At 44.6% G+C, this 22566-nt stretch overlaps 2 protein-coding genes across 2 annotated transcripts; one reads left to right on the plus strand and one right to left on the minus strand.

Annotated features, from left to right (window-relative positions):
• Positions 1 to 3484: 3484 nt before the first annotated feature.
• On the minus strand, positions 3485 to 5405 carry LOC100347877 (olfactory receptor 2T27-like). The gene has a single exon (XM_017340133.3). It carries the CDS (start codon positions 5090 to 5092, stop codon positions 4163 to 4165), a length of 930 nt encoding a protein of 309 aa, XP_017195622.1. The 5' UTR covers positions 5093 to 5405; the 3' UTR covers positions 3485 to 4162.
• Positions 5406 to 17828: 12423 nt separating this feature from the next.
• Positions 17829 to 19043, plus strand: LOC100348375 (olfactory receptor 2T29-like). Its single transcript, XM_002724006.3, is given in 2 exon segments — positions 17829 to 18906; positions 18908 to 19043. Coding segments are annotated over 2 exon segments (960 nt in total). The 5' UTR covers positions 17829 to 17980; the 3' UTR covers positions 18942 to 19043.
• Positions 19044 to 22566: the final 3523 nt, after the last annotated feature.

Consider the following 22566-nt stretch of genomic DNA (forward strand, 5'->3'; position numbering starts at 1 on the left):
CAGTAGCAGACATTTGGGGAGTGAACCAATGGTTAGAAGTTCTCTCTTTCTCTCTCTCTTTCTGTAACTCTGCCACTCAAATAAATAAATAAATCTTAAAAAATATTAATCTACTATAGTTTAAGTGATCTGCGATTACTTTAAAATTCACTGTACATGGGTGAAATGTTCATCTTTACTTTCAATTATTTTCTATAGCCACTGTCAATATCACCACTAAACTAAGGTCTTTTTGCATTTTACTTGTTAAACCTCTTATTCAGTAAACTGTTAAACTGTTTTACTGTTCTGTAAATTTAAAGTATGCTCTCTCAAAAACTAAAAAAAAAAGAAATGGAGAAGGAAAGAGGGTGGCAGAGAGAGAGAGAAAAAGGGAGGAAGCAAGGGAATATCATTATTTTATTAGAATTATACCTACAAAGCACATTGAATCTGTTAAAAATCAAAATTAAAAATTGATGCAGATATTAGAGTAGGAAAATAATAATTGTATATTTAAAGTATGTTTAAAGTATGCTGAGATAGTAGATATCATGTATATATTTTTTTTGACAGGCAGAGTGGACAGTGAGAGAGAGAAACAGAGAGAAAGGTCTTCCTTTTGCCATTGGTTCACCCTCCAATGGCCGCTGTGGCCATCGCGCTGATCTGAAGGCAGGAGCCAGGTGCTTCTCCTGGTTTCCCATGGTGTGCAGGGCCCAAGCACTTGGGCCATCCTCCACTGCACTCCTGGGCCACAGCAGAGAGCTGGCCTGGAAGAGGGGCAACCGGGACAGAATCTGGTGCCCTGACCGGGACTAGAACCCTGTGTGCCGGTGCCGCTGGGCGGAGGATTAGCCTATTGAGCTGCGGCGCTGGCCTCATGTATTCTTTTTTCTTTCAAAGATTTATTTATTTATTTGAAAGCCAGATTTACACAAAGATATGAGAGGCAGAGAGAGAGAGAGAGAGGTCTTCCATCCGATGGTTCACTCTCCAATTGGCTGCAATGGCCAGAGCTGCACCGATTTGAAGACAGGAGCCAGGAACTTCCTCCAGGTCTCCCATTTGGGTGTAGGGGCCCAATGACTTGGGCCATCTTCTACTACTTTCTCATGCCATAGCAGAGAGCTGGATCAGAAGTGGAGCAGCTGGGACTCAAACTGGGATGCTGGCACTGTAGGCGGCGGCTTTACCCACTACGCCACAGCGCCGTTCCCAATCTCATGTATTCTTAACCCCAAAGTCTAATTGTGTTAGTTGTTGGGTGATAATTATGTTGATTGTGCAAATCATTATACACATCATATTTATACCAAAAAAGACATTGCATATCCTAAATAAAACTTTTAATTTTTCAGTCATATCCAAATAAAACTAGATAAAATTTAAAAAGAATATGTTCAAGAAAATGGAAAAATGGATAGGAAGAGAGATAATTTCACCAGAGAATGGAATTCTATGGAGAACAAATGGGTGTTACAATGGAAAACTATACTATTTGAAACTGAGGCTTTAGCTATTTCTTTTTTAAAGATTTGTTTATTCATTTGAGAGGCAGAATTACAGAAAGAGACAGAGAGATAAAGAGGCCTTCTATCCATTGGTTCACTCCCAGATGTTCACAACTAGAGTTGGGCCAATCTGAAGCCAGGAGCCAGGAGCCTCCTCTGGGTCTCCCACCTGGGTGCAGGGGCCCAAGCACTTGGGCCATCTTTCACTGCTTTCTCAGGCCATCAGTAGGGAGCTGGATCAGAAGTGGAGCATCTGGGACTTGAAAAGGAGCCCGTATGGGATGCCAGCACTGCAGGTGGAGGCCTAACCTACTATGCCACAAAGCTGGCCCTGATAAATTGACTTTCAATATTTTTATATTTATGGATAAAATATCACATGATTTGTAAACTTCTAATAAATATTTCTGGAAGTCATGATCTGATGATAATAATGACGGGGTACTAATAGGGAACTTGAAAGGTCATCCTTAAAGTTGAGTTATGATTTTGTGATGTTATATTTTTATTATTGCTCCTCCTGCTTCATGAAGATCTCACACCCCTGTGAAAATCTGGCCAACTATAACTGTTTCAAGCTGCAGCCTCAGATAACACACAGAATATGTTCATAGAATCATGAAGTTAGGCTCTCTTCTTAGCTTTACAAATAACAATGCTAACATATGAATGAAAAATTTTTAAATGGTGAAATGTATTACAAAAAAGAAAGAGAAAAAGTAATTCCTAGCCACTCCCTTAAACATCTCCAGAATTCACTCCCTGTGCTTTCTGTTTACATGAGGGTGCTTACATTGTTGACTTCCTCAGTGACTTCTGTGATAGCGCCAAGGAGGCAACCAGCAAACCTTCTTTTGCAGCCTCTTTGGAGTGTGACATGCAGGTGGTAGAGGGGTCATCGCAGCTTGGCCCCATGGGACAGGGAGCAGAACAGCAGCCACCGGCCATGGTTGCTGCATCCCAAGGGGTGCACTGTGTTCCAATGTGTGCAGGGCTACGTGGTGCTCACAGACTGGGTGCACCTTGCTTGGGACCTATCGCAGTGCCTCGGGTTGGGGTCTTCCCCAGAGTCACAAATAACTTCGATTTGAAAGAGCCCTTCCTAGTTGACATGGACAGTTCTCTCAAATTCAGCTATCTCTTGAAAACACAAGCCATATGAAATTCATCTGAGATAGATACTCACTATGTTCCCTTACCAGAAAAGGCTGCAGAGAGGAAAAAGAAGAGAATGCTAATGAACAGTCACTTATATTCACTAAGAAAGATTCTGAAGGAAGTGGCACCTGACCAGTCCAAGCCAGAAAACTGATCCAAAACCAAGTCTTGAGAATCGGGTTCAGACCTCACTGCCACCTTCAACAACAGGTGCCATCTAGTCATTTCTTTGCAATGACTGGCTTCAAGAATGGGAGAGAATGTGTTTCCTGTTTATCTCTGTGCTGATTGTCCAAGTAACTTGTGAAGCTGCTTTTGGAAGATGAAAAACTAGATGCTTCATTCTATATTCCACAGCCATTTGCCTTAGGAATTTGGTTTAGCTTCCCACCAGTTTCACAATACCTATCTCTGAAAACATCTTTCTCTGTAAATTGAGGGATTAGGAAGCAATGTCCTATGTGTACTCTGATCCAAGAGTACATTGTTGGTCTGAAAACAGAGTCTGTTTCATGTTGACTATTAGTACTCCTGCACAGAGCAGGAGTTGTGAAAGCACTGATAAGGCACTGAACTTTTTAAGACACAGGGACATAACATTCAGTAATATTTAAGTTGACTGGATCATATACAGTTTGTCTCTGGTTGTAACCTGAGAATAACATAGTAATAAAAGTAATAAAACATCAGAAATAAAAGAAGAAAAAGATTTGAATTACAAACTCTATGTATTACATTAGAGAAATGCACATATGAAAACAGGACTTTAGAGAGAGGAAGAGTTCATGGAATAAGTGGTCTTTGATGTTTTGTGAGTGGGTGGAATAAGAAGAGTAAGGAGGAGAGGGATTCTGAAGTGAGAAAAATCACTTAGTCATTTATTCTAGAATGCAAAACAATTTTTTATTGAAAAAAATGAGATGGAGAGAAAGAGAGAGAGAAAGAGCCCACTCACTGGTGCATTCCCTAAGTGTCTTCAAAGACCAAGACTGGACCGCAGAAACAGGAGCTGGAAATTCCATCTGAATCTCCCTGGGTGACAGGAAGCCAATTGATTGAGCCATCACCTGCTGCATCCAGAGCTGTGCGTTAGTAGGAAGCTACAACTAGGAACAGAACACTTCAGTATGGGATATAAGCACTGCAAATGGTGTCTTTTACTCCAAGGAAAACACACTCACCACAAGTCAGTTCTTGACAATGTGATCCAATACACTGATGTTGGAATAAGAGATAGAGACCATTAATTTCTGCACAGGTGTTACCTGCAACGTCAACACAAATTCCCCAAAAGCTAATAAGTAACCACAGTCACCACTACGACTCTCAGAGCAACAGCGCACCGACAAGCAAATGCCAGTGTGTGTGAACGCTGATATGCCCCTGCTCCTGCACCATGTTGTGTTTTCATGTGACAAGAACAGCACCTTAGGATTTGAATTGACCACGGATATGCCTAAGACTGAGGATGGGGCATTTCTGAGAGCGACGGTGGGGAGCGAGGACATTTTTCAGTCACAACACCTTCCCATGCACTTCTTTAGGGCTTCCAACACTTCCTTGTTCCTCAGACTGTAGATGAGGGGGTTCAGCATGGGGGTCACAATGGTGCCAAGCACAGCTCCTATCTGGTCTTGCTTAGGTGTGTGGGAAGAATCTGGTGTCAGGTGGACGAACATGGCCTGACCAAAGAAGAGACTCACCACTGTCAGGTGGGAGCAGCAGGTAGTCAGAGCTTTGTGCCTCCCCTTGGGAGAGTTCATCTTGAGAACAGTGAGGAAGATGAGGATGTAGGAGGCCAGAATGAGGCTAAAGGGGATCAGGAGAAACGTGACCGTTGACACAAATTTCACCATCTCGTAGACTGATGTGTCTATACAAGACATTCTCAATATAGCCAGGATCTCACACAGGTAGTGATTAATCACCCTGGGGCCACAGATAGGAAAACTCATTGGGTACCAAGTGTTGACAAGGGCTCCAAGGGCACCTCCAACCCAGGCTAAGGCAGTCACCTGCAGACAGACCCTGGGCCGCATGAGGACTGCATATCTCAGGGGGCTGCAGACAGCCACGTAACGGTCGTAGGCCATGAAGGTCAGGAGCATGCACTCAGTAAGGCCAAGGGAGAGGAAGAAAAACATCTGAGCAGCACACGCAAAGAAGGAAATGCTCTTACTCCCTGTGCAGTAGTTGGCGACTGTCTTGGGGACTGTGCTGGAGATGAAAATCAAATCAATGACAGACATCTGGCTGAGCAGGAAGTACATGGGGGTGTGGAGGCGGGCGTCCAGGCCAATGAGCAGGATGAGGACAGAGTTTCCTGCCAAGGCAAGGATGTAGAAGACGAGGAGTAGGATGATGAGGAGGTCAGGGTACCTGAACTCAGGAAAGAATCCCAGAAGGATAAAATCAGCTGAGGTTTGATTGTCCTGGTCCATGGTTTCTCGGAAATTTTCTTATTTGACTGAAAATCTACAAAGAGAATAATATCATAGGGAATGTGGTGCTTCACTGAAGTAGCTTTTGTCTCCTGTCCAGCGTCCTCTTCTCCATCACCCATGGCCCATGGCAAGGCTGTGCAACTGAATATTCCAGTAAAGGAGACATTAATAACAACTTCATAACTAGTACTCAAACAGTATTTTTCACTTTATGTTTCTGTGTGGGAGCAAACTGTTGAAATCTTTACTTAATGTATGCTAAACTGATCTTCTGTATATAAAGAGAATAGAAAATGAATCTTGATGTGAATGGAAGGGGAGGGGGAGTGGGAAAGGGGAGGGTTGCGGGTGGGAGGGATGTTATGGGGTGGAAGCCATTGTAATCCATAAGCTGTACTTTGGAAATTTATATTCATTAAATAAAAGTTTTAAAAAGAAGAAATTCATGTCATTAAATTGGAGCACTGAATACACTTCACTGTTGCCAGCATGTGCATATCCTTCTGACATTAGGCCTTATTTCTCAATAATAAAAAAAAAAAGAACGACTCCATCAAATCAAAGTACCCTTATGAGAAATAACCAAAGGCACATCCTACAGTTGGTATGATCTTGGCGAATTGGTGTTGAGTTCCTTTGACTGACAATAACTTCTAAGTCAACAGTTCTTTCCCTTGAATTCTGGAATTTTCCATGTGCTAGACCCTGGTTCCCTCAAGTCTTGGGTGTTCCTGTTGTGAGGATCCTATTCTGCCTCTACTCCAGAGAGCCTCTGCTGAGAGTCCCTTGAGGCCCTTTCACAGAATGAATTGAAAAATTTTCATTATCAGCCAAATTATGGTAGCTGCTTATTCCATTTCACATACTAAGTCCATAATTTTTCGTATTCAGTTTCTCCATGTAGTCTTAAACTTTGTCTTTGCACTTGAAAAAGCTCCTTAATAACACAAAGCAGTGGTCTTGTCCCTTTGTAAATCTTTCAGTTATTTTTTTATTGCAAATACAGTACAATACAATTTTGTTAAAATATTTTCAGGCATCTAAATGACTTTAAGACTCTGGGTTGGCAGCAGTTCTATCCAAGGCCAATATTAGCACCGTATTCTTCCATACCCCAGGAAAGCCCTAAAATCCCTGCGTTGATTTCCCATGGGTATCTTGACAATGCCCTTCATTGTCTTAAGTCACAGCCATCAGGCACTGCTGTTGTTGACCTAAGGTACTAGAGACCCCTTATTATACCCATGAGCCTTCCTTGATTTGAGATAATGGAGCTGAGACATTGCCTTGTGTCTGACAGTCAGTGGGAAAGCAGAGCTCTCAGTGTCACTCTTGCAGCTGAGAGTCACAATGGACTTTGGGCAATGTGTTGTCCCAGGAGAATTTACTTCCTCAAGCAATTCAGAGTCCCTGGGTGCCTCTGATCCTGGGCTGCCTTCCTTGGTGGCCTCTCCCTCATGGTGCACCTCTGGCCTGGGCATTTAAATGCAACCCTTAGTAGAAACTTTTCCTGCTCCGGGGAATGAAATGATGGGTGAAATAGCTTTTTAAATAATGGTCCATGGTCTCAACTCTTCTGTGTAAACCAGACCTTGATGTTCACAGCTTACCATCTGGGAGGCTTAGTAACCACTGCAGAGGTGGTGAATTGTGGACAGACAGTGGGAAATAGAGACAAACACAGGGTAACTGAGTCCTCTGTGAGGGCACAGCATTGAGTACCACGTGTGGCATGCACTCGGTGATTAGCTGTTGACTTTCTGTGCCCACATACAAGCTCTTTGCAATGGTTAAATGATCATGCCATAGGAAATTAGGCACCCAAACGTAATACTTTATGTTCAAAATATTATAAAATTTTATGGGAATAGGTGGTAAACCGTGAGTCAGATGCTAATGTTAGAAACAGCACAGTTTTGTCAACATTTGTGAGCTTGTAGATCAATGATCAGACTCGAGTTTCTTATTTGATCTGTAAGATCGCTGTACATTCTTGCAAGTGTGATGGATCAATATTTACTGATAAACACCCTGTACACATAATTTACAAAATTGTGGTCCAGTAGCAAACTATGCAGTCATTCAGATAAGGACTCAGTTTTGACTAAATAGTGCACAGACAGTATAGTAACACAATTCTTACACAACAGTCACTGCCAAAATGTAAGTCTTTTTCCTCAAAAAATCTACACAAGAACCTCAGTTTTTTCTAGAAATAGAAGAAGAGGTAGTTTAACTCTGTGGGAGGGCTCAGCTAACGGTGGTTATCAACGCAGGGATTTTAGGGCTTTCCTGGGGTATGGAAGAATACGGTGCTAATATTGGCCTTGGATAGAACTGCTGCCAACCCAGAGTCTTAAAGTCATTTAGATGCCTGAAAATATTTTAACAAAATTGTATTGTACTGTATTTGCAATAAAAAAATAACTGAAAGATTTACAAAGGGACAAGACCACTGCTTTGTGTTATTAAGGAGCTTTTTCAAGTGCAAAGACAAAGTTTAAGACTACATGGAGAAACTGAATACGAAAAATTATGGACTTAGTATGTGAAATGGAATAAGCAGCTACCATAATTTGGCTGATAATGAAAATTTTTCAATTCATTCTGTGAAAGGGCCTCAAGGGACTCTCAGCAGAGGCTCTCTGGGGAAAGTCACATTTCCTGTCAATAACTCAGCACACTCCACTTTCTCCACTGCATGGGCTCTGCGATGAAGGGTTTCCAGTCCTGGCAGAAGCATTTCCATGTGATTGACAGGAGGCCCACCCTATAGTGAGTGTGCGCTATCACCCTATAGTGAGGGCCCCCACCCACAAGTCTACCCTCGCCATTTAGCCTTCAACACGTCTTCTGGAAGACAGTGTATAAGAAGAGAAGGCTCCTTTGCGTAGGGGTCAGGGCTGTTCTTCTCCTAAACAGGTACAGCCTAGGACAGCATTGCTGTCTCTGCAGTGCCAGATGGTGGAGAGCATGTTAATGAGAGTGATGGCTCCAGCAGCACTAATGACACTGAGAGAACAGACCAAGAGGCAGAGTGCTCTGCAGGCTTCATCCATGGATCCTGGCCTTGGCCTCTGTGAAATCTTGAGGACCCTGAACAGAGAGGGTCACAATGATGTGCCCTCCCCATGCTCCCTGACAGTGCTGAACAAATACAAATCCTGGGCATGGTCTTCAGAGCCAGCCTCTCTCAGGACCCCACTCTCCCTCCTGGTCTTGTGTGTATTTCTCTGCACCACTGCACATTTCCTTACACTGCCTACCTGTTCCACTTCTCAAAGCAAGGCCCCCTGCCACCATGGCCATCTTTGGGGAGTTCGCTGCCCTTTCATTGGTCCACACTTACCTGCTCCTTCTGTTCAATGAGTTCTGCCACAAGCCAGCAGTTAGAGAACTGGAAGAATGGACAAGGAACTTAAAGCCTGGCTAGGAATTGTTGTATGAAGCCGTCAGGCCCCCTGCTCCCTCTTCTCCCTGAAGGCCCTGTTTTTCTGCTACCTGGTAAGCAACAGGTTGTTGAAACTGTCTGCTCATGTCACATGGTGTTCTAGATTTCATTAGGCAATTTTTGTCTTGAGAAAACTGATTTTCGACATCTCACAGCCGATGCCAAGGATGAACTCCTTTCTGCTCTACTCCCAGTTCAGGTCTGATTTGAACATGGGAGGGCTCCGTGCCCAGTTCTGATCAGAACAGATCCTTCCATAGCCACCATGTGCACAGACCTTGGGAATACTGCAGGGGTGTCTCATGGGAATCCTTCCCCAGGCTTCAATTAGTGTAGACCCAGACATAGCACAGGGAGTTTAGAGACCTCCTCTGAAAAACAGTCACCGCCTAGGGTTATGTTTGCTTGCTGAGTAATTACAGCTACCTTTTAGTGTCTCTATGCATTTAATAGCTAAAGGGCATCAGGCCAGAGGTGCACCATAAGGGAGAGACCCCCAGGGAAGGCAGCCCAGGATCAGAGGCACCCAGGGGCTCTGAATTGCTTGAGGAAGTAAATTCTCCTGGGACAACACATTGCCCAAAGCCCATCGTGACTCTCAGCTGCAAGAGTGACAATCCTCTTGGGAGGCACAAAGCTCTGACTACCTGCTGCTCCCACCTGACAGTGGTGAGTCTCTTCTTTGGTCAGGCCATGTTCGTCCACCTGACACCAGATTCTTCCCACACACCTAAGCAAGACCAGATAGGAGCTGTGCTTGGCACCATTGTGACCCCCATGCTGAACCCCCTCATCTACAGTCTGAGGAACAAGGAAGTGTTGGAAGCCCTAAAGAAGTGCATGGGAAGGTGTTGTGACTGAAAAATGTCCTCGCTCCCCACCGTCGCTCTCAGAAATGCCCCATCCTCAGTCTTAGGCATATCCGTGGTCAATTCAAATCCTAAGGTGCTGTTCTTGTCACATGAAAACACAACATGGTGCAGGAGCAGGGGCATATCAGCGTTCACACACACTGGCATTTGCTTGTCGGTGCGCTGTTGCTCTGAGAGTCGTAGTGGTGACTGTGGTTACTTATTAGCTTTTGGGGAATTTGTGTTGACGTTGCAGGTAACACCTGTGCAGAAATTAATGGTCTCTATCTCTTATTCCAACATCAGTGTATTGGATCACATTGTCAAGAACTGACTTGTGGTGAGTGTGTTTTCCTTGGAGTAAAAGACACCATTTGCAGTGCTTATATCCCATACTGAAGTGTTCTGTTCCTAGTTGTAGCTTCCTACTAACACACAGCTCTGGATGCAGCAGGTGATGGCTCAATCAATTGGCTTCCTGTCACCCAGGGAGATTCAGATGGAATTTCCAGCTCCTGGTTCAGCCTGGCCCTGTCCTGGTCCTTTTGGCACTTTCAGTGGGCCAGTATTTAACCCATAGTATCCACCATTCATGAGCAGGTGGAAACCTCCCTTTTTTCTGTCCAAAGGAGTGGGGAGATGAAGAAAGTGGTGTCATAGGTCAGATACAGTGTCTCCTGTCTCTCTTTTTCCTACAGAAAGAAACCCAGTTAGAGGAAAGAGTGGTAGAAACTTCATGAAGTGAAAACAGACCCAGAGAATTTTGCAGCTAGCAACCCACACCTAGACACAGTTGAGTGTAGAGTGAGGAAACCAGGATTCAGTAGGTATAGAGTGAAGGATCAAGGGCACTGCAGGAGGAAAGTAAGGGATCCAGGATACTGCAGGTATAGAGAACAGGACCCAAGACTGAGCAGGTACAGTATGAAGCAGAAATGGTCCAGCTGGGTATAGAGTACAGGACCCAGGAGAGATCATATGCAGACTCAAGGAGCCATGATAACTGACAGAGGATAAAACTGGTGTAGAATGAAGGACCCAGGATAGAGTAGGTGTAGAGTGCAGGACCCAGGATATATCAGGTCCATACTGAAGGAGCCACGACACATCCAGTTCTGCAGAGTAAGAGACCCAGGAAACAGCTGGTTGTAGAGTGAAGCAAACAGGATACATCAAGTGTAGAGTGCAGGCTGCAGAACAGCAGGTAAAGAGTGAGTGATCCAGAGTACAGCAGGTGTACACGGAGAGACCCAGGAAGCAACTGGTGTAGAATCAAAGACCCATGATACTGCAGGTATAGAATGAGGGACTGAGGATACAGTATGTACAGAATAGTGCATAGACTGAAGGAGCCAGGATACAGCAGGTGTAGAGTTAGTAAGCAGGATGCATTCAGGTGTAGGGTAAGGGACCCAGGACATATCAGGTGTAAAGTGAGTGAACAGGATACAGTAGGTATAGTGTGAGGGGCCCAGGATACAGCAGGTGTAGAGTGAGGATTCAAGGACACAGCAGGTGTAGAGTGAGGGGCCCAGGATTCAGCAGGTGTAGAGTGAGGGGCTCTGGATACAGCAGGTGTAGAGTGAGGGGCCCAGGATACAGCAGGTGTAGAGTGAATGATCAGGATATAGTAGGTGTAAAGTGAGGGAACAGGATACATCATGTGTAGAGTTAGTGACCAGGATACATTCAGGTGTAGAGTGAGGGGCCCAGGTTACAGCAGGCATAGAGTGAGGGGCCCAGGACACAGCAGCTGTAGAGTGAGGGGCCCAGGACACAGCAGATATAGAATAAGGAGCACAGGATACAGCAGGAGTAGAGTGAGGGGCCCTGGACACAGCAGGTGTAGAGTGAGGGGCCCAGGACACAGCAGCTGTAGAGTGAGAGGCCTAGGACACAGCAGATGTAGAATAAGGAGCACAGGATACAGCAGGAGTAGAGTGAGGGACCCAGGATATAGCAGGTATAGAGTGAATGACCAGGATACAGCAGGTGTAGAGTGAATGACCAGGATACATAAGGTGTGGAGTGAGGGGCCCTGAACAAAACAAGTGTAGAGTTAGTGACAAGATACATTCAGGTGTAGGGTGAGGGGCCCAAAACTTAGCAGGTGTAGAGTGAGGGACCATGATACAGCAGGTTCAGAATGAGGGTTCAAGGACACAGCAGGTATAGGGTGAAAGATCCAGGATACAACAGGTCTAGGATGAGGGACCCAGAATATAGACAATGTAGAGAGAATGACCAGGATACAGTAGGTGTCATGAGAGGGGCCCAGGATACAGCAGGTGTAGAGTGAGGGGCTCAGGATACAGCAGGTATAGAGTGAGGGACCCAGGATACAGTAGGTGTAGAGTGAATGACCAGGGTACAGCAGGTGTAGAGTGAGGGGCCCAGGCTACAGCAAGTGTAAAATGAGGTGCCCAGGACACAGCAGGTGTAGAATGAGGGGCCCAGGATACAGCAGGTGTAGAGTGAGGGACCCAGGACACAGCTGGTGTAAAGTGAGGGGCTCAGGACACAGCAGGTGTAGAGGGAGGGACCCAGGATACAGCAGGTGCAGTGTGAGGGACCCAGGATACAGCAGGTGTAGAGTGAGAAGCCCAGGACACAGCAAGTGTAAAGTGAGAGACCCAGGATATAGACATGTCTAGTGAATGATCCAGATACGTCAGGTGTAGATTAAGGGGCTCATAATAGAATCTGTGTTGATTTAAGGATGCAGGACATAGCAGGCTTGAAGTAAGGGATCAAGGAGCTTGGTGTCCACTCTGGAACATGCTGTGTTCACCAGGGTGTTGCCTAGGACTGCTTCCAGGCGGGAGGTGGGCATCCCTGGGACAGATGGCTGGGATCTGTGGCAGCAGGTGAGTGCTCACAGATTTCCCGAGCATCAGAGGACACCAGTGAACTCCACCCAGAAGACTCATCACCAAGCAGTGGACTTGGCTGTGCAGGGTCTCTCTGAAATCCAGGGTCCCTGCTTACGTCAGAAACACCATGTCCCTCTGCACCAACATGAGGTCACTTAGTGTCCCCTAGGCAGCCAGGTGCCATCTGCTGGTGGAGCTCAAGAGAGGCAAGACTTCAGAAGGACACATCCTTTTCCAGAGATGCACAATCAGAGACCATGCTGTCCTGAAATGGAGCTCAGGGACCTTCTTCCTCCCATGGAAGAGTGGCTTGAGTCAGAATGGCCCTCAAGGTGAGCACACCTCTCACCAGTTTCCAGGCAACTGGAAACTATAGGCCGCTTCTGGCAAGAAACTTGCAAAGCCACACACTAGTGCAGTGTTCAGCTTTGAGGAGACACACTGAGCTCCTGGTGTCACATCCAGCACAACAAAGCCTAACAAGGGCACAGCAGGAAGGGGAGATTTTTTAATAATCTCCCTCATGACTGTACATAGAATAGACCTAAAAGATCAAATGTTTTTCATGTGGTGGAATAGGGTGGCTTATCATGCAAATGTAATCAATACTGTTTCTCCGGGGTCAGTGCTGTGGTGCAGCAGGTTAATCCTCTGCCTGCGGCACCTGCATCCCATATTGGTGCTGGTTTTAGTCCCGGCTGCTCCACTTCTGATCCAGCACTCTGCTGTGGCCTGGGAAAAGCAGAAGATGGCCCAGGTGCTTGGGCTCCTGTACCTGTGTGGGAGACCCGGAAGAAGCTCCTGGCTCCTGGCTTCAGATCCGCCCAGCTCCAGCCGTTGTGGCCATGTTTCTCCATGTACTTGCTATTAATTGGAGAGGAAAAATAGTAATGATAAAGTAGGGAAATGTGTATAACCTTAGCCAGGGAATCAGACTTACCACCCACAGGGAGGGAAATAAGATTCAGCTTCCTCCATCTATGATGCCACTGATGGTGCCTTCCGGTCCAACCACAGAGAGGTAATTTAACCAAGAGGAGAATCCATGAAAACTGAGGATTCCAGAAAGCTGTTGACCCCTATTCCTCAAAAATACCAATGTCATGAAAAGCAAACACTTCCAGCCATTTAATTAAAGGATACTGATCCATGAAGCTAAATGCGGTATAAGATCCTGGGCTGAAATCACTTAACGGGAATAAAACTTATATAAAGGGCAATGTTGAGAATTTAACAAAACTGGAATAGAAATTGCAGATTAGTAAAAGTAACATCACAATTTTTTAATTCTGCAAATTTGTTAGCTGTTACATTGTTATCCTCACGGGCTAGCCTTGCTTTTAGGAAATATAAGGATACTCCAAAAAGTTCACGGAAAAAAGAAATTAAAATGGAGGTTTTGGTGAAAACATTTTGAAATCCATGCATAATTTTTCATAATGCATAATTGTAGATTTGAACACACATAACTGTTCTCTCCAAGGGAAGGGTTGCAACTGTGGTGGAATCGATGGTTTAGTGTTAGCCTTCTGAGTGTCCTCTCCCATGCAAACACTATGTGCTTCAACGGGAGAGGGTTGATGAGGGTGGGTGGTTACAAAGGCAGCCAAGGGCTGGAGGCAAGGCTGGGACCTGGGATGGAGCAGTGCTGTCACCCAAGGAGCAGGATGGTTACCTGGAGCTACGTGAGGCCCTTCCTGCTGAGCTGGTGAACACTCTGCTCTCCTGGCTGCTGCCGCTCCACCTGCTCTGGTCACAGGTGGTGACCCAGTGACCCCGACACCTAGAACCAAACGTGCTGCGGAAGCTGCCTTCAGGCTGTGGTGGCTGCAGTCTTGAGCATTGCCTACCACTGCCACAGCTGCCAGACACCATCACCACAAGTGAAAAAAAGACACAATTCCTTTCTTCTTCCCACTGTCCAGTGTCCCTCAGAGCCCTGTGGGAGACCACGTGGCAAAGCAGTGAGGACAAGAGAGCGGTTGCTTCCGTCTGCCTTCCTGTCTGGTCCTAATTGCCTGGTACACTCTGTATGGTCAATAAATATTCGTATGTTGAAGGCACAATATGGTTTCTAGAACTTTTTTTTAACTAGGTGATTGCATTATGGTTTTTTCTTTTTTTCTAACTTCTGTTTTTTTTTTTAAATTTTATTTATTTATTTGAAAGGCAGAGTTGCAGAGAGGGAGAGGCAGAGAGAGAGAAAGGTCTTCCATCCACTGGCTTACTTCCCAGTTGGCCATAACAGCCAGAACTGAGCTGATCCAAAGCCAGGATCCTGGAGATTCTTCCAGGTCTCCCATGTGGGTGCAGGACCCCAAGGACTTGGACCATCTTCCACTGCTTTCCCAAGCCAAGGCAGAGAGATGGATAGAAAGTGGAACAGTTAGGCCTTGAGCCAGCATTCATATGGGATGCCTGCATTGCAGGTGGCAGCTTTACCTGCTACACCACAGCACCAGCCCCTGCATTATGGTTTAAAAATTTTCACTGGATAAGTTTGTACTTTCAAGATTTTTAAAAGTCATTTCATGTCAGTATTTAAAATAAAAACAAATACTTTAAATTTAAAATTAAAGTGACATAGATGGCAAACAAGTGACAGAGAGAAGCAGAGTATAATCGGCAACCTTAAGAGCAAAAAAATGATGGCATGGAGGAGAGGTCCTCAGGTTTCTACTTGACCACGGTACGGACGAGGTGTCTTTGACACATCAGTTGAATGCTGAGATTCAGATTTGGTACTTGTAAAGATAAGAAGTAAAATAACAGGATCTTGTAAAATCTTCTTGAAGATGAAATGAGGCTATTCACATGCACACGTGCATACACACATGCACATACACACATGCACACGGGGAGTATTTCTGTAAAGTACAGCAGGTGAAGGCCATGTGTTAAGGAACTTGCAGATTTCATCAGTCAGACCTTGTTGGTGATGGTGAGATTAGAGATTACTGCTACAATCAGTTAAGACTCTGAGAAAGTGAAGAAAGACAGGGATCTGTGAGCACCACTGGCTCTTCTAATTGCACTGCTCTCCAAAGACCCAGAGGTTGCTTATTAACAGAAAACCTTCATCCACTCCTGCAACGGGCACAAACAAGGTGATGTCACTTTCCCACTTCTGTTGTGCATTTAGTCCAGCCTGGCTCCATGAGGCTGCAGATGAGGCTCAAGACACCCTCTAAGTGAGCTCAACCAGATGGGCAGGCAGTGCTGCAGGAGCAAGGTGTTGCCACTCTTGACTTGCTCCGCATTCTGCTGGCTCTTGATGGTGCTTCCTCGTGTATTCCCTATCACCTGTTTTTGTGGAGTAAAAGCCCTTTCTCATCAACAGTTTATTTTTTGTTTGTTTGTTTTTTTAGGGTTTATTTATTTTTTTGAAAGTCAGAGCTACAAGGAGAGAGAAGGAGAAGCAGAGACACAGAGAGAATGGTCCTCCATCTGCTGGTTCACTCCCCAACAGGCAGCAATGGCCAGAACTGAGTCGACCTGAAGCCAAGAGCCAGGAGCATCCTCTGGGTCTCCCACACCTGTGCAGGGGCCCAAGGACTTTGGCCATCTCCTACTGCCCTCCCAGGCCACAGCAGATAGCCTGATTGGAAGTGGAGCAGCTGGATCTCCAACCATCACCCATATGGGATGTGGGCACCGCAGGTGGCGGATCCACTTGTTTGCTACAGCACTGGGCCCTCCTCAACAGTCTTATAGAGGAATCACTGCAGCACATACATGAGTGCCGGTGATGCCGTGAGTCTCAGATGTGCCAGAGTCCACGCCAAGGCATCAGATTCACTAACAGTGCTGTCTGTGTCACCAGCACTGCAGAACCTGGGGCTGCTATTGTGCTGAACGGAATAATTAGCCCCTGGAATTGGTTATTACAAGAGTTGTTTCTGAAATAAGCTGAATCATAATATGGCTGAGATCTTCCCAGAAAGAGGAGCTACTCAAATTTAACATATACTCTGTCAGAAATGAAAAACTTGAGAAGGTTTTCTCTCCTTAAGAGACACTGTGGAAGAAGTTATGATTGATTCTCTTCAGAACAGCCCAATGCATTATGTGTCCATTGCTATTTTTAAATTCATTTTGTATCTATTTAAAAATTCTACCTTTAATGAGTTTATATAATTTTTCCTGAATAGAATGATGGTGGCCTCCTTCAAAGATATGAGTTTCAGTTTGTCCCAGATCTGTCTTTAGCATCTAACATAGAGGCAGGCACGGGGAGGAGGAGCAGCAAGCCGGGGCTGGAGACGTCCCAGGGTGGTTTGGGTTTCCTCTCTGCATCTCTGCTCCCAGGAGTGATGGGCTGTGGCAGGGATGCGGCAGGTGGCATCTGCAGGCACAGAGTGGTGAGTAGCAGGGACCCTCTAAGTGCTGGCTCTTCCCCCAAGACTCAGTGCAAACGGTCACAGCTCCTGTGAAGAACAAGCACTTGGAAAATTCACTGGAAAATGGAATTTAAAGATGGCTTTATTTCGGTGCAAAGCAGTTTTCCAATGCGTGCTTAGTCTTTCACAACACGCATGTTCCAAGAACTTGTAGAGGACCCCTCATTTGGAAAGAAGAGATGCAATTTTCCATACAATTGGGCTTAGCCAGAGTTAAGCTAGTGATAACGTATTTATAAACAGTTGTATGTGTCCTGGAAACATGCATTTAAAATTTACATTTACATGGAGTAAGTAAATTCACATATATACATAGACACATATTAACAAACCCAAATTCTTTTTTCAAATGTGTTGTATGCTGTATTTATTTATTTGCAGATATTTTCCCATCTTATTTCTGAAAACAAAATCTTATGTGTCCAAGCAGATACTAAAACTGGAGGCTGCAGTGACGTGTCTCACAAGACAACACACTAACTGTCCTCTCAGGTAGGTTCTGTGGTGTAGACAGGCTGCCGTGTAAACAGATGGGGTGTGTGTTAATTACCCATAACCAGCATGATGCTAAGGACTCCCACCACTTAACCTCACTTAATCCTCAGTATACTGAGGTCAGGCATTATGTCTACACCCAGGCAGGGGGTTGGTGGGCTGAGGGCTACCCTGTCCAAGGCTGCCCCTTGTCCCTTGGGTCCTCAGAGTGATTCCAATGTGAGGACTGGCCCAGCTCCTGGTTCCATGAGCCTCACTAGCCACAGCTGCAGAAACTCCCGGGGCTGCCCAGTCCTTTGGACTGAGGAGGCTCCGATGTGGGATCAGGGTTTGCCCGAGATTGTCTCAGTGACTCTGTCAGTCCTTCTTATCTGGAATATATACCTGGGAGATTTTTAGATCCCAGTTCGATCTTTAAACCAGATAGGTTGAATCTTAGTTCAATGGCAAAAACCCTAGGAAAGGGAGTTTGGTTCTGTTTATTCTGTGTTTGTGACAGCACAGGCAGTGGCTCAGCCCACTTTCAGGACCTGCTGGTCACCGACACTGTCTTCTGTTAGCATGCCTGTGACCTAACACTGAGGCAACCTCAGCATAATTCAGGATGCTTCTGGCTCATCATTGTGAGTTGTTACTTTTCTAAAAAGAAACCGTTGAATTACAGGCAGTTTATGTTCTGCAGCTCTACAGGTGTGGAGGAAGTCATCTGGTTAAGTACACTTAGGTTGGTGCCTTCACACCCAGCCATACCCTATGCATTCACTGCAGGGGACTGCATCTCATCAACCCTGAAGCTTTCCCTGGGGTGAGACCTCATGGATAACACCACCTGGATGGCCGCCCACCCAGGGCAGCTGTATTTCATCTTTGTGGGACTCTTCCATCAATCCCAACACCCTGCTCTTCTCTGCATGGTCATTTTTGTGGTTTTCCTGATGGCCTTGTCTGGAAACACTGTGCTCATCCTGCTGATACACTCCAATGCCCACCTTCACACGGCCATGTACTTTTTCATCAGCCAGTTGTCCCTCATGGACACGGTGTACATCTGCGTCACTGTGCCCAGGTTGCTCACGGGCCAGGTCATGGGAATGAACAAGATCTCAGCCCCTGAATGTGGGGTACAGATGTTCCTCTACTTGACTGTAGGTGGTTCAGAATGGTTCCTTCTGGCTGCCATGGCCTACGACCGCTTTGTGGCCATCTGCCATCCTCTCCGGTACCCTGTCCTCATGAACCACAGGGTGTGTCTCCTCCTGGCTTCTGGCTGCTGGTTCCTGGGGTCGGTGGATGGCTTCATGCTCACTCCCATCACCATGACCTTCCCCTTCTGCAGGTCGCATGAGATCCATCACTACTTCTGTGAGGTCCCTGCCGTCATCAAGCTCTCCTGCTCGGACACTTCCCTGTACGAGAGCCTCATGTACCTGTGCTGTGTCCTCATGCTCCTCATCCCTGTGACAATTATTTCAAGCTCTTATTCCTTCATCCTCTTCACCGTCCACAGGATGAACTCAACAGAGGGCAGGAAGAAGGCCTTTGCCACCTGCTCCTCCCATATGACCGTGGTCGTTCTCTTGTACGGGACTGCCATCTATAACTACATGCTCCCCAGCTCCTACCACACCCCCGAGAAGGACATGGCAGTGTCTGTATTTTACACCATAATCACTCCTGTGTTGAACCCTTTAATCTACAGTTTTAGGAACAAAGATGTTACCAGGGCTCTGAGGAAAACGCTGAGTGAGTGCTGTCATGCAGGAAGTAGTTCAGTAGGGAATCGGCACACTAATGGCTTCTTTTCCTTCTCTCCACAAGTGGATGTGTAGCATCCTACTTCTGATGTTATTCCTCTGGATCTTATAGTATCAATTTTCATGTAATTATCACCCATTTTTGAAGAATTGTTTCACTGTTCTGGGCAGCTTTTTATTTATACTCCTTGTGCATTCAAAATTTTCGCATGACTGCATTGTACCAGTGTAGTATTTCCAATCCATTGGGAAGATATTCATATTGTTAGGAAACAAATAATGACCTCTTTAGAAGAGAGATGTCAAGAAATGTGCACCCGGAAAGCAAGACATTCTGGAAAAAAAAAATGAAAGATCTATGTGAGTGCGATCCCAGTGGAAAGAACGAGCCATCAAAGGAGGTACCTTTCTCTGAAGGGTGGAGGGAACTTCCACTTTAACTATTACCTTGTCTAAATAAGATCAGAGTTGGCAAACTCAAAATGCTTCCATAGCCTTGGAAACTCATGACAAGAGCCTAGGGTGATTACTGACGCCATAAACAAGGGTGTCAATTGTTAAGTCAACAACAGGAGTCACTGTGCACATACTTCTCATGTAAGATCTCTGTCCTTAATGTGTTGTACAATGTGAATTAATGCTATAACTAGTACTCAAACAGTACTTTATACTTTGTGTTTTTGTGTGGGTGCAAACTGTTGAAATTTTTACTTAGTATATACTAAATTGATCTTCTGTATATATCAAGATAATTGCAAATTGAATCTTGATGTGAATGGAATGGAAGAGGAAGCGGGAGATGGGAGGGTTACGGGTGGGAGGGAAGTTATGGGGGGGGAAGCTACTGTAATCCAAAAACTGTACTTTGGAAATTTATATTTATTAAATAACAGTTTTAAAAAAAGGCTGGTGCCACGGCTCACTAGGCTAATCCTCTGCCTGCTGCGCCATCACCCAGGGTTCTAGTCCCGGTCAGGGCGCCGGATTCTGTCCCGGTTGCCCCTCTTCCAGTCCAGCTCTCTGCTGTGGCCTGGGAATGCAGTGGAGAATGGCCCAGGTCCTTGGGCCCTGCACCCGCATGGGAGACCAATGTAAGCACCTGGTTCCTGGCTTCGGATTGGCACAGCCCACTGGCCACAATGCGCAGCTGCAGTGGCCACTTGGGGGGTGACATATCTTACTACATTTGCAGCCTTTTCTTTTTAATTTGTGTTCATGACACAGAGAGCGGAGCCTACCTGCATTTTGGGTATGCTCTTCCTCAGCTGGAGTTTTCAGAATATGAAACTTCCTTTGAGGTGCCTCAGAGGCACTTGAAACCTAACAAAGGGTGTAAGCACTCTTATTACTGAAGACCTGCAGCTTTCTACGTTTAATCCAAACTTAATGTCACCTCCGTGTGGTTAAAAATGTTAAAATATTTCTCAAATTTATCTTTCTATGTACACACCAGCAAGGCAATTTTCCTAAGAGAAAATATGTATAAAATATCTCACATAGATATAGGTGTTGATTATTATGTTTTGAAAATGTGGAATCAGAATATTGCCTATATCCAATTGAGTTTTCAAAAGGGACTTGGATATTGAATATCAACTTTTTTAAATTTATATAAGGTGAACAAATTTCATGTATTTCATATATACAGATATATGGGCATAGTGATATTTCCCACCCTACCCTTCCTCCCACCCATGACCCCACACTCCATCCTTCCTCTCTTATTCTTTCTATTTTTGCAATGACATACTTTCAGTTTATTTTATAATCATAAGATTAACCCTCTACTAAGTAAAAATTCAACAAATAGTAGGAAGAAAAAAACTCTGGTCTTCCACAGTAGAGACTATGGTTGTAAACAATAATCAATTCTCAAAATATCGATTTTGCTCATATACATTACATTTTTATGTACTCTATTAATTACCAAAGGTCAGGGAAAACTATGGTAATTGTCTTTTTTGGGAATGGCACATTACACTAAGTATAATGGTTTCTAGTTGCATCCATTTCATTGCAAAAGACAGGATTTCATTCCTTTTTATGGCTGAGTAGTATTCCATAGTGTATATATATATATATATCACATTTTCTTTGTTGAGTAGTTGGTGGATGGGCAACTGGATTGATTCCATATCTTAGCTATTGTAAATTGAGCTGCAATAAACATTGGGGAACAGATAACTCTTTCACATGCTGATTTCATTTCCTTTGGGTAAATTTCCAGGAGTGCAATGGCTGGGTCATATGGTAGGTCTATATTCAGATTTCTGAGGTGTCTCCATACTGTCTTCCACACTGGCTGTACCAGTTTACATTCCCACCAACAGTGGATTAGGGCACCTTTTCCCCCACATTCTTGCCAATGTTTACTGTTTTTTGATTTCTATATGAAAGCCATTTACATGGGGTTGAGGTGAAACCTCATGGTGGTGATGGCAAGTGATCCTGAGCATCTTTTCATGTATCTGTTGACCATTTGAATTTCATCTTTTGAAAAATGCCTGTCGATTTTCTTGGCCTATTTCTTGACTGGATTGTTTATTTTGGTTGTCGTTGAGTTTCCTGAGTTCTTGATATGTTCTGGATATTAACTCTTTATCAGTTGCATAGTTTGTAAACATTTTCTCCCATTCTGTCAGTTGTGTCAAAAGTCAAAGAAATATCTTCAGGAAAGGAATCTCTCAATCTATAAAAATTATCCTTTAAAAGATATAGAAGAGCTGGTGCTGTGGTATAGCGGATTAAGCCACCACCTGCAGTGCCCGCATCCCATATGGGTGCCAGGTTGAGACCCAGCTGCTCCACTTCCAATCCAGCTCTCTTCTATGGCCTGGGAAAGCAGAAGAAGATGGCTCAAGTCCTTGGGCCCCTGCACCTGCATTGGAGACCCAGAAGAAGTTCCTGGCTCCTTGCTTCAGATTGGCACAGCTCTAGCCATAGTGGCCAATTGGGGAGTGTACCAATGGATGTAAGACCTCTCTCTCTCTCTCTCTCTCTCTCTCTCTCTCTCTCTCTCATTCTTTCTGTGTGTAACTCTGACTTTCAATACATAAATAATTTTTTTAAAAAAGATATAGAAAAAACTGATCCCCTGGTTGCACAAAATTCAACAGAGTCACAAAGGAAAGGCAGAGCCATACAATGGCCTAAATAAACAAAATAATGCCTTAGTATCAGATTCTGAAGAAATGGAGACTGACAGAATGCTTGATAAAAAAATCAAAAGAATAATTCTGATGTCACTCAAAGAGATACAAGAGAATGCATACAGACTACTAAATGAAATTAGGAAACTGAGGCATGATAGGAATGAGATTGAGATATTGAAAAAGAACCTAACAGAAATATTAGATATGAAGAACTCCATCAGTCAAATAAAAAAATAGCAGGGTAAGTAAAGCAAAAGAAAAATATCTGAATTTGAAGATGGGTCTGTGAAAATGTCAGTCAGACAAGAAAAATAGGATAAAACAAATGAGAAAGAATGAAAATAGCATTCAATCTCTGGGACACCATTAAATGAGCCAGTATGAAAGTTTGGGAGTCCCTGATGAAACAGAAAAGAGAAGTGGCTTAGAAAATTTATTCAGTTAAATAATAGCTGAATATTTCCTTAATCTTCAGGAATATATGGAAATCTAAAA

This window comes from Oryctolagus cuniculus, chromosome 6, assembly GCF_964237555.1.
Source record: "Oryctolagus cuniculus chromosome 6, mOryCun1.1, whole genome shotgun sequence".
Classification (NCBI taxonomy): domain Eukaryota; kingdom Metazoa; phylum Chordata; class Mammalia; order Lagomorpha; family Leporidae; genus Oryctolagus; species Oryctolagus cuniculus.

What these genes read in the sequence shown, in the direction of transcription:
- LOC100347877 (XM_017340133.3), bottom strand. Translation starts at nt 5,092, where the DNA reads ATGGACCAGGACAATCAAACCTCAGCTGATTTTATCCTTCTGGGATTC.